Source organism: Mercenaria mercenaria, unplaced genomic scaffold, assembly GCF_021730395.1.
Source record: "Mercenaria mercenaria strain notata unplaced genomic scaffold, MADL_Memer_1 contig_4414, whole genome shotgun sequence".
In the NCBI taxonomy this organism is placed as follows: Eukaryota; Metazoa; Mollusca; class Bivalvia; order Venerida; family Veneridae; genus Mercenaria; species Mercenaria mercenaria.
Window position 1 is genome coordinate 21,672 of NW_026462641.1, and position 12,780 is coordinate 34,451.

At 35.6% G+C, this 12,780-nt stretch overlaps 1 protein-coding gene across 1 annotated transcript in view; it reads right to left on the reverse strand.

Moving 5' to 3' along the window:
* The window catches only part of LOC128553868 (E3 ubiquitin-protein ligase rnf213-alpha-like), a gene marked incomplete at its 3' end in the record, with an annotated part of 55,602 nt that overhangs the window by 16,423 nt on the left and 26,399 nt on the right, over nucleotides 1-12,780 (reverse strand). The window contains exons 8-9 of the mRNA XM_053535060.1: nucleotides 7,130-7,363; nucleotides 3,647-3,887 (exon numbers count right to left, since the gene is read on the reverse strand). Coding sequence (XP_053391035.1) covers nucleotides 3,647-3,887; nucleotides 7,130-7,363 — 475 coding nt within the window. The remainder of the gene's footprint in view (nucleotides 1-3,646; nucleotides 3,888-7,129; nucleotides 7,364-12,780) is intronic.

Below are 12,780 nucleotides of genomic sequence, written 5' to 3' on the forward strand. Positions count from 1 at the left end.
GCGGGGCCCCTTTTAATCCCAGGGGCATAATTTGAATAATTTTGGTAGAGGACTACTAGACAATGCATCATACCAAATATCAAAAGCATAGGTCGTATGGTTTCAGACAAGAAGATTTTAAAAGCTTTTTCCTATATAAGTCTATATAAAACTTGGGACCCCCAGGGCAGGGCCTCTTTTCACCCAAGGGGTACAATTTGAACAATTTTGGTTGAGGACCATAAGACAATGCTACAAACCAAATATCAAAGGTCTAAGTGTTGTGGTTTCAGACAAGAAGATTTTTAAACATTTTTTCCTATATAAGTCTATGTAAAACTTGGGACCCCCGGGGCGGGGCCATATTTGATCCTAGGGGGATAATTTAAACAATCTTGGTAGAGGACCACTAGATGATGCTACATACCAAATATCAAAGCCCTAGGCCATGGGGTTTTGTACAAGAAGATTTTCAAAGTTTTCCCTATATGTCTATATAAACCATGTGATCCCCGGGGCAGGGCCATATTTGACCCTAGGGGGATAATTTTAACAATTTTGGTAGAGAACCACTAGATGATGCTACACATCAGACATCAAAGCCCTAGGCCCTGTGGTTTTGGACAAGATTTTAAAGTTTTTCCTTTCGGTTGCCATGGCAACCAGAGTTCTGCATGGATAGTGTTTCATCTAGCGTTATTTAGCCTGGCACAGCACCAGGCCCTTTTAAGCCCCGCCCACTTGCCGTGACTGCCGCCCGAAATTCTTAAAGTGCCCTTTTATTCACTCTGCCCACCCGTTAATTGCCGACATTAGCAGCCTTAATTAATCCGTTACACACGTCATGTATACTGTAGTATGCCCTTTGGCATGTATCGAAAGTCGGTCAATACGGTAGTAAATATCAGGTGACAAGTGTGGTGTTTATTGATCACAGCACGCGCTGTGTTTAATTATACATCAGTAACGGCGAGCTGAATATTTGTTATGTATGATAAACGTTTAGTTTTCACGAGTGAATCAATTACATTGTGAAATGGATTAATTAATGTGAATGATAAAGGATTAAAGACGTTTTGCGGTTTACGATATTAGTTAATTATTGTGTTATAAAACTTGTTATTCGCAAAGAAGATTTGAAAATAACTGACGATGTAATTAATGCGGCGTGGATCTAAAACGTAATTGGAATCAATTTACAGGTAATTATATGTAATATTTCTAGCATTGAATGCATAATTATTAGCACAGAAATTTGTTATTCGTTTCAAAAATTTTGGCGAAAACGCATCGTAAATTAAGGCAAGATGCCGTCTGAAAAATGGAAACTAATACAACTCCAAAATAAGAGAGCTAAAATAGCTAAAGCAAATCAATCTCTTACTTCATTCTTCTGTGTTGCACAAAGGTAAATATTTATTAGAATTTTCTATTTCTATTTATGAGTTTGATTCACGATCGCGATGAATTCCAAGTGGACTGCAAATTGGAATGCACGGATTTTTCTCCTATACTACACCTAACAGATTCACAGTAAAACATAATATAGACTCTACTGTTCTGCAGTTTTGTAGATCTAAAGTTTTGTTTGACAGTGTTTTATGATTTTTTTCCGACACAATGGAAGTGTTCTACAGAATGATGCATGTTGTTGTAAAACACTGCTTCCAATTTTATAGATGAAAGAAATACTTCTTTAAATAAAATGAAATTTATTTGCTTGTTGATTTAATTTTTACTTTTCATTTTCAGCACCAATACCAGCACAGAGGTTGCAACAGAAACTACTGTTACGGAAATGTCAGTACCATAGAACAGGAAAATTCTGAAACCCACAAGACTGGTAGTGATAAAGCCAAGCACAAAGTAGGGTTTGACCGTAGCTGGACACGGGAGCATCCCTGGTTATTACACACACGGTCAACACACATTTGAAATATTTGAAATCCGATGCCTGTATACTGTTTTGTATACTAAGTGTGAGTCCTTGGACCTTAAGTCCTTGCGACGTTTGACCTGTCGTCAACACACATTTAAAATATTTGAAATCAGATGCCTGTACATTGTTTTGTATACTAAGTGTGAGTCCTTGGACCTTAAGTCCTTGCGACGTTTGACCTGTAGTCAACACACATTTAAAATATTTGAAATCAGATGCCTGTACACTGTTTTGTATACTAAGTGTGAGTCCTTGGACCTTAAGTCCTTGCGACGTTTGACCTGTAGTCAACACACATTTAAAATATTTGAAATCAGATGCCTGTACACTGTTTTGTATACTAAGTGTGAGTCCTTGGACCTTATGTCCTTGCGACGTTTTACCTGTCGTCAACACACATTTAAAATATTTGAAATCATATGTCTGTACACTGTTTTGTATACTAAGTGTGAGTCCTTGGACCTTAAGTCCTTGCGACGTTTGACCTGTAGTCAACACATATTTAAAATATTTGAAATGAGATGCATGTACACTGTTTTTTGCATTCTTTTGTGTAACACTAGAGACTATATCTTACCTGTTTATATCATTAGATATTATATATCTATTTATATCATTAATATCAAGAAATTAGAGAAAAGCCAATAATGTGTAAGGTTGTACATAATAAAAGTGTTCTAAACTGTTGATTTGTTTTTAATGATCATTACAGTAAACTAGAGTAACTAGAAAAGTACTGGTAATTTCCAGGAAGCTATGGTAGTTGGTAAGTACTGGTACTAAATTGCCAGGAAATATGTTTAATCATTACGATGGTAGTGAACCTGTGTAGACTACCACTGGAACAAATGTCATGACTTGTGATGGAACTTGTTGTCAAAGATCAGTTTGACATCTGCAATTGTGAGCAAAAGAACGTATTTTCTCTAATACTATGGGTATATAACTGATACAATTGCTATTGAAAGATGGTGTGAAAATAGCCCAAAATGCAGAAAATTTTCGGGGGACCATGCCCCCGGACCCCCCTAGCACAGGCCCTCATTCTTCAGCACCCAGCCCTTTTTCAAGTCTAGATACAACACTAATGGAATTCAATTCTTTGAACAATTTTGAAAGGGGGCCACCCAAGGATCATTCCTGTGAAGTTTGGATGAAATTGGTCTAGCTGTTTATGAGGAGATGTCGTTTAAAGTAAGTTTACGGACGCTGGACGAAAAGCGATCACAAAAGCTCACCTTGTCACTCCGTGACAGGTGAGCTAAAAATCAGATGAGCTAAAAATGCAAAACAAAGTTGTGCAACCTATACAATCTATTTCAGATCATCTCAATGGACAAGTGTGTGAAGTTTAAATCCATTCCCATTAGCGGGTATCCAGCTACCAGCTTACATACAAAAACTTAACCAAACATTGCTAAGTCGAAAAAGAGGACAATAATTCTAAGAATATGCATCATACAGTTACAGTTCTTGATCTACATATTCATCTAATGATGATAAATGATTGTGCAAAGTTTCAAAGCTGTAGCGCTCATATTTTTTTGAGAAAAGGTGGACCTAAACAAAAATGTTCACCAACACCGACGCTGACAATCAAGTGAAAATACATCCTAGATTTTTTCAAAAATCAGACTAGCTAAAATGCAAAACACAGTTGTGAAACCTGTACAATGCATTAAAGCTCATCACACTGGACAAGCGTTTGAAGTTTCTAACAAACTATACCTTTTCTTCAAGACTGATAGTTGGGAACCAATAGGTACTGCCGTAATAGTCTTGATAGGCGTTTGGTCTGTTGACTCTAACATGATAGGTAAGGTTAGCTAAACAGACTTCTACAGGAATCTTTCCAGTCTGAATGACTTTTTCCAGGTCATCAAGATCTACTGCTGTCATGAAAGTACGTGGCATTAAGTAATCTATCTCAAATACTGGTTCCAAATTTTCTAATATGGTCTCAAAACGACTGAAAAACAAGAAGATTAAAGTAACACATTGCTAATCTCAATAACATAACAAGAGCTGTCAAAGGAGACAGCGCGCTCGACTATTTTGATGCTGGATAGTGAAACTGGGCACATCTGAGGAAGCTTGAGCTGTCACTAGAGTGTTTAATGACTCCAATAAGAATAAAGACATTGGACAATAGCTTGAGTCTTTGTCAAAAGTATTAAGTAATAAGAGAGATAAAGAACATTAAATAAGTATAATTCTAAGCAAAAAGGGGGATAATTCATGATATATTGATGCAAGAGTGATTTTTGCACCTTGTATCAAATGATGTATGATGGGTGATGATGTGGAATAACAACTTCAAGTTTGAATCAAATCCATGAAGTAATAACTGAGATATAGTGAAAATGCATCAAAATTAACCTGAAAGTCTAAGTAAAAGGGGGGCATAATTCATGAAATATTGGTACCAGAGTTATGGACCTTGTGTCATATGATGTGGGTGATAAAGTGGAACAACTATTTTAAGTTTGAATCAAATCAATTCAGTAATAACTGAGATAGAGTGAAAGTTCATCAAAACTTAAACTTTAAATTCTAAGTAAAAAGGGGGGATAATTCATGAAATATTGGTGCAAGAGTTATGGCCCTTGTGTCATATAATGTGAGTGATGATGTTGAATAACTATTTTAAGTTTGAATCAAACCTATTGAGTAATAACTGAGATAGAGTGAAAGTGCATGAAAACTTTAACCTGAAATTCTAAGTAAAAGGGGGGCAAAATTTACGAAATATTGGTACCAGAGATATGGACCTTGAGTCATATGATGTGGTTGATAAGGTGGAAGAATTATTTTAAGTTTGAATCAAGTCCATTTAGTAATAACTGAGATAGTGTATCAAAACTTTAACCCAAAATTCTAAGTAAAAAGGGGGGCATAATTCATGAAATATTGGCGCAAGAGCTATGGCCCTTGTGTCCTATGATGTGAGTGATGATGTTGAATAACTATTTTAAGTCTGAATCAAATTCATTCAGTAATAACTGAGATAAGAGTGAAAGTGCATGAAAACTTTAACCTGAAATTCTAAGTAAAAGGGGGGCATAATTCATGAAATATTGGTACCAGAGTTATGGACCTTGTGTCATATGATGTGGGTGATAAGGTGGAACAACTATTTTAAGTCTGAATCAAATCCATTTAGTAATAACTGAGATAGAGTGAAAGTGCGTCAAAACTTTAACCTGAAATTCTAAGTATAAAGGGGGAATAATTCATGAAATATTGGTGTGAGAGTTATGGCCCTTGTGTCATATGATGTGAAACAAATCCATCAAGTAATTACAGAGATAGAGTGAAAGTGCATCAGAACTTTAACCAAAGTGCGGACGCGGAAGGACGCCGATGCCGGATCGAGTAGGACAGCTCTCCATACTTTGTATAGTCGAGCTAAAAACTGCACTCACTGTTGTTATCTTTTCAAGTCCTTTGAATCCATTCAAAGTTTACATATAACAGATCTAGGATTAAAGGAGAGAGTTTCAAATAAGCTTTCAGCTTCCTACTCAATCCTGTATGCTTTTTTGATATATATATACATGTTGTAAATGAATTGTGATTAATAAAATATTGTTTAAACCAGCAGATCTAGGCATGAGAGCAAAGAAGTGTAATCAATTAAATAATAATTACTTTGCTTTTTTTAATGTTATCAATATTATTGAAATTACTACTGCTTATATGAAAGTGATATGCAGGTTTGTTGATACCTTATTTTATAACAAAGAGAATTAGCTAAAACCATTTCCCTTAAAAAAAACCAGATGAAAGCAATTATTTGAAAATTTTCAGCAAACTCTCTTATCAACTGTGACATACAAGATTTTTTTCTATATTCCATATAGCAAAAACTATCAAAGGGCCGTAACTGTGGTAAAAATAGTCACACAAAAAATCCTTCCTTTATGGCCATCTGCACCTCAAGCTTGTTCATCTGTGGAAGTTGGAAGCAAATAAGGCTAAAAGTGTGGGCAGAGTTGGACACACAAGATTCTCTCTATATTCCATATAGCAAAAACTATCAATGGGCCATAACTGTGGTAAAAATAGTCACAGAAAAAACTTCCTTCCTTTAATGGTCATCTTCACATCAAGCTTGATTATCTGTGAAAGTCTGAATCAAATCAGGCTAATCGTGTGGGAGGTGTTGGACATAAAAGATTTTTTTCTATATTCCATATAGCAAAAACTATGAAAGGGCCATAACTGTGGTAAAAATAGTTACAGTAAAAAATCCTTTTTTATGGTCATCTACAAATAAAAGTTGTTCATCTGTGAAAGTTTGAAGCAAATCAGGCTGTGTGGGAAGAGTTGGACACACAGACAGGCAGACGTACATATGTACGGACGCTATATGCCCCAGGGCATAAAAGTACGAAAAGGAAACAATTTTGAGCCATAGAATTTTTGCCTCTAATGATGCTTAATGAGGTAACAGATTCCAACAAAACTGGATTGGTGTCTATACAAGGGGTAGTATGTAAATGGTGTCTTTCGGTGGATTAAGTGAGAAAATTGTGTCTATCGAGTAAATATGGCGAATTTTGTTGACAAATCATCACCCTAGGGCGGATATTTTGCCAAGTATGTGAGTTTTTCTTTTATTTTGGAAACATTGCATGTGTGCATTCTGTGACCAAGCTATTTATTTCCTCCCGACAATTTACCCTCAAAACATATTGGCAATAAAAGGTTCTTGCACTTGTGCTGTGCATTTGTAAGTAAGAATTAATCATTCTAAAGCCTTGGCTATCATAAATTTGGACAATCTTGTACTGTTTTTTATAAAAAACGTTGGGAAAGTGGACTTGAGTAGGACTTGAACTATTTATCTTCGTACAAAGCGTTCAATAACTTTTTTACGGCACCAGGTACAGACTCAGGGTAAATTATCGGGAGGAGGTAAATAGCGTGGTCACAATGCATGCATGCAATGTTTTCCAAAGTCAAAGAAAAACTCATTTACTTGGCAAAATATCCACCCTAGGGTGATGATTTGTTAACAAAATCCGCCATATTTACAAGAGCCCTTCAGACATAATAAATTGAAGATGATGATGATAATGTTGTTGGCAAATGATGTGTGATCTATCATTTATGCTGTACCAATGCCCCTGACCTCGTATCACTTTTTACAATCAAAAAAGCATCCTCTGACCAAAAACATCACAAAATTAATAGGATAATACTTACATTGACCACTTCCCTGTCTTTCCCTTGAAGAATTCAACTTCATTTTCAATTTCTGCAATACCCCACCAAACAGGTTTCACACTGTCATGTGACACATCTACAACTTGTGTCTCAAAAGGTACAGTCTTCCCTGACAGAAAATGTACCCAAGGCATTAGGTACAGCCAAGATGGGTCTTTTGTTTTGCCAGCCAACTTTTTCACTACTGATAGCAAAGCCTCCAGAAGAGTTTTCCTGTATGAAAATAGAATCAAACTGTTGCATTTGCACCAGAATAAACAAGCCTTTATCCTCCCATTCATTGTAAAGTGCCAAGGAATGGAGAGGTTTAAAATTAGTACCTGCTCAGAACAAAACAAAAACTACTGGTGAAGTCCATCACACATCAATGGCTATCATAACTTTCAACAAATCAATTTTAAAAAATAAGATACACCTTCACATAATGCACTGAAGACACAACACTTTCTCAATCTCTCTATCTGTACAAAATTTACTGTATTATTTAATATATACATTACTAGAAATAGAACAAGTAATTTTAATAGAGTTACCAACATCCCTTGTCTAGGGGTATTTTTAACACACGTGTAACATACTGTAAGCCAGAAAAAAGTCCTCTAAAAATTTTGGGGCAACATACTTAAACTGTCTCTCTACACATATATATTAAACAACTAATGAAGAGATAGTTAGTTTGAAAATGCCTGGTTAATATGTAGAATTGCTAATTGTTTTCAAATATCAATAACTATGTTTAAATGATTTATGGCAATTTTAAATGAAAAACAGAAAACCTATAAGCTGTCAGAAGGACAGCATGCTTGACTGTTAGAAAATGTTTGCAAAGACATTACCATTTAAGAAATAATATATGATCCCAAATAGGGATTTTGTCGTTGAATAAAATCATTGTTTCGAGTTGAGATGCAAAGGAATTACATCACGAGTGCGCAGCCATAATGACATTTACCTTTAAAATACCTGATCATATTATTATTATTATTATTATTATACCAGATTTGTTGAGCGCCCTTTTCATATGTAATATACGCTCAAAGGCGCTTTACAATTAAACATGTGACACATCGCAGATATGTAGGAAAATAACAAAACATGACATATGCAATCACAAAACTGAAACTGAACAATTTGATTAAACGCCTTTTTTATAAATGATATTTTCAATGGCATTATACATAATAATAAAAAATAATAGTTATTACAACAATATCATAAATGAACAATGATAATATTCACAGCCTTATTGTAACAAACAGCCATGACCGCACCCCCACCCCCGTAAACCACTTACTAAGATCGATCAGTATGTGAGGTTTGATGGAACCAAAATATGTAAAGGGAGGTAATAATAATTTCACAAACTTACAGTTCTAATGAATTTCAACTAAATATATATTTCTTAATGTAAATATTTGAAAAATATAATAAAATATGATTTCTTAGGAAAATTATGTTTATTACATTCATACATAAGCTAATATAACTAGATCTTTGTTGGACAACCAAGACAGGGAAATCAAATTTTAAAAATATTTCCAGTAAAATTCTAACATGTATAAAGCAGTCAGTGAACACTAATATGTATAAATGTATAAATGGTCATTTGTTAAACTTTTGACCAAATCCAATACTTGATTAAAATCTGATTTACCACCTTTAACCAGCATTATTACAATATTTTTTACCAGTGACCTTGACTTTCAGGATAATCGACACTAAACAATAAGAAGTATCCCCTTACGAAACCCAACCCTTACTTGAACTTTGATTTAAATAGGAGCAGCAGTTAAGAAGATACTAGATGCCCAAGGGCAACATGTTGAACCCGCCAGCTGTCAAAAGGACTAACATTATGCAAAATTTAAAAAAATTGCTTTATGCATGGCAAAGTTACAGCCTGGACAACTCTAAAATGACCTTTGACCCCCAAGTGTGACCTTGACCTTTGAAATAGGTACCCGAGGTTTGCACATGACACTCCGTCTCATAGAGGTGAACGTTTACACCAAAGAAAAAAAAGATTGCTCCTTACTTATCAAAGTTATGGCCTGGACAAGCTCTAAAATGACCATTGACCCATAACTGTGACCTTGACCTTTGAGATAGGAACCTGGGGTTTGCACATGACACTCCATCTCATTGAGTTAAACATTCATGCCAAATATAAACAAGATTCCTCAATGCATGTCAAAGTTATGGGCCGGACAAGACCTTTGACCTCCAACTGTGACCTTGACCTTTAAGATAGGAACCTGAGGTTTGCGCAGGACACTCTGTCTCACTCAGGTTAATACTCATGCCAAATAAAAAAAAAAAAAAAGCTCTATGCATGTCAAAGTTATTGTCCAGACAAACAAAACCGGATGCAAGCATGGACACATACACGCACATACACAAAACAGCCATTAATGGATGACTATGCCTTTGCTTCCGCAAGCAGGCTCGACAATAATGAAAGCCGGAAACTTTATGCAAAGGCGACAACTATGGCAAAGCTAATGCTTTGTACAAGTATATTTGCCCTTCTTATTTTATTTTTTGGACAGTCAAGCTAAAAATATAATAAAATATCTCATTTCATGTTAAAGCGAAGTCATTAACAAATAAGTAACAAGAGCTCCAACAAGCAGGGCAATATACACCCAAAGGGTTATATCAGAGGAGGATTGGAGCAAAATTTAAAGAACTTCACAGCCAATAATAAAAAAGTTACAAAATAAGCTATTTATAGGAACATAAAAGGGAAGTAATTCAATAAAACAATCATTATAAGTGAACAAAAAAGGGAACTGCCAAACAAAAACAAGAGCACCGAATGCAGAGCAATATACACATGAAAACAAAGTCATATGATCTTTGACCCCTAAGTGTGACCTTGACCTTGAAGTGAGCCATTCAAAACTTTTGCTCTGCATGTTGTTTTCGATGTGGAGAACATTTGTGTCAAGTTTCTTTGAAATCCTTCAAGGGGTTCAAGAGTAACAGAGCGGACACGAAACAAAGTCATATGACCTTTGACCCTTAAGTGTGACCTTGACCTTGAATTGAGCCATCCAAAACATGCACTCTGCCTTTAGACATAAAGGTATCCAAATTTTAACTGTCTTTTTTTCTAAATGTACTAGAGTTACCCCCCTTACATCATTTACTATGTCCAAAAAATTTCGTTATAACCACATAACGGAATTTAGCAAATTATGTATCTGAAATGCTCACAAGTAGTCACATAAGTTACCTATTCCTGGAACTGACTGATGGACGGACAAACACTAAGGTCATAACATAATACATCCCTTCGGGCGTATAAAAAGCATACCTTTTGGAAACAAAATTTATATGGGACAGTTTTAAACCAGACACAAATGAAAGTTAACACAAGCAGAGAGACTGCATATCTCCACTGCTGGCATAATAATGCTACCTAGCAATGCTATATTTGACTACATATATAATATATGTATGTGTGTCCTTGAACTTGGAGCTGGTGGTCTTCGTCTTGCATGCAGCAGATCGTATCAATATGGGGAAAATGCTTGCAGTTATTTTGAAACCCTTTGCTAAATTTATGGAGTGGACACGAAACAGCCTCTGTTACTATTTGGCCTCCAAGTGTGACCTTAACCTTGAATAAGGGATCTGGGTATTGTACATGACACACCATCTCATTATCAAGAATAGGTATGTACCAGGCAAGACGAATGATGGGCGACAGACAGATGGATGGACAAATAGACAGATGCATCCCATTAGGAACAAGAGCTGTCAGAGGACAGCAACGCTAGACTATTTAACAGTCTTGTCAACTGAAAGTATATTAATATCGGAAAAGGGGCATAATTTTGTAAAACTGAAAAACGGGGTTATGAAACCTGTACAATGCATATCAGCTCATGACAATGGACAATCGTGTTAAGTTTCAATCCTTCCCATTAGTGGGTACTGAGATACCACCTTACATACAAAAACTTAACAAACAAGAGCACCGCCTTGCGGGTGCTGACGCTCATCTGATTTTTTTTGTATAATAGAAATATTGTCCTACCCATGATTTTCTAAGTCTAAAAAGGGCCATCACTCTTGCAAAAAGCAGGATAGAGTTATGTTTCTTGATGTACAGTGTCCAGTTATGATGGTGAAAAACTGTTGCAAGTTTTAAAGCAATAGCTTTGATAGTTTATGAGAAAAGTTGACTTAAACATAATATTCAACCAAGAAAATGATTTTTCTAAGTCCAAAAGGGGCAATAATTATTGCAAAAAGCAGGATGGAGTTATGTTGCTTGCTGTACAGGGTCAGCTTATGATGGTGAACAAGAGTTGCAAGTTTTAAAGCAATAGCTTTGATAGTTTAAGAGAAAAAGTTGACCTAAACATAAAACTTAACCAAGAAATCTGATATTTTCTAAGTCCAAAAGGGGCCATAAATCTTGCAAAAAGCAGGATGGAGTTATGTTTCTTGCTGTACAGGGTCAGCTTATGATGGTGAACAAGTGTTGCAAGTTTTAAAGGAATAGCTTTGATAGTTTAGGATAAAAGCTGACCTAAACATAAAACTTAACCAAGAAAACTGATTTTCTAAGTCCAAAAGGGCAATAATTCTTGCAAAAAGCAAGATGGAGTTATGTTTCTTGATGTACAGGGTCTGCTTATGATGTTGAACAAGTATTCCAAGTTTCAAAGCAAAAGCTTTGATAGTTTAGGAGAAAAGTTGACCTAAACATAAAACTTAACCAAGAAATCTGATATTTTCTAAGTACAAAAGGGCCATAAATCTTGCAAAAAGCAAGATGGAGTTATGTTTCTTGCTAACAGGGTCAGCTTATGATGGTGAACAAGTATTCCAAGTTTCAAAGCAATAGCTTTGATAGTTTAGGAGAAAAGCTGACCTAAACATAAAACTTAACCAGGCAACGCCGACGCAGACGCCGACGCCGACGCCGACGCCGACGCCGACGCCGACAACCGCTCAAGTGATGACAATAACTCATCATTTTTTTTCAAAAAATCAGATGAGCTAAAAATGGCTAAGTCGAAAAAAGGGCATAATTTTGTGAAAATGCAAAGTAGAGTTATGGAACTGCACGTCAGATCATCACAGTGAACAGGTATGTGAAGTTTCAATCCATTCCCAATAGTGGGTACTGAGATACCAGCTTACATTATAAAACCTTAACCAAAAATTTCTAAGTTGTAAAAGGAGCATAATTTTGTAAAAAAAGCAAAACAGAGTTATGGAACCAGCTGTGCAATGTAAGTCAGTTTATCACAGTGAATAATTGTGTCAAGTTTCCATCCATTCCCACAAGTGGTTACTGAGATACCAGCTTACATATAAAATAACCAAATTGGGATGCCGACACGGAGGCCAATGCATGGGTGAGTCCAATAGCTCTACCTATTCTATGAATAGTCGAGCTAAAAAGTGGGGGGGGAATAATCATTCAATCCAATTTTTTAAACAGTCAACCTGGAGTTTTGAGATTTTCTTAGAAACATATTTAAGATCCTAAGAAATAACATTTTACTACACCTGAATGATAGACACTGACTGCAAGTGCTTAACAAAGAAAAGATTTAACCTACAAACTGTAATTATATCCTTTATCAACATTTCATATATAAGATATA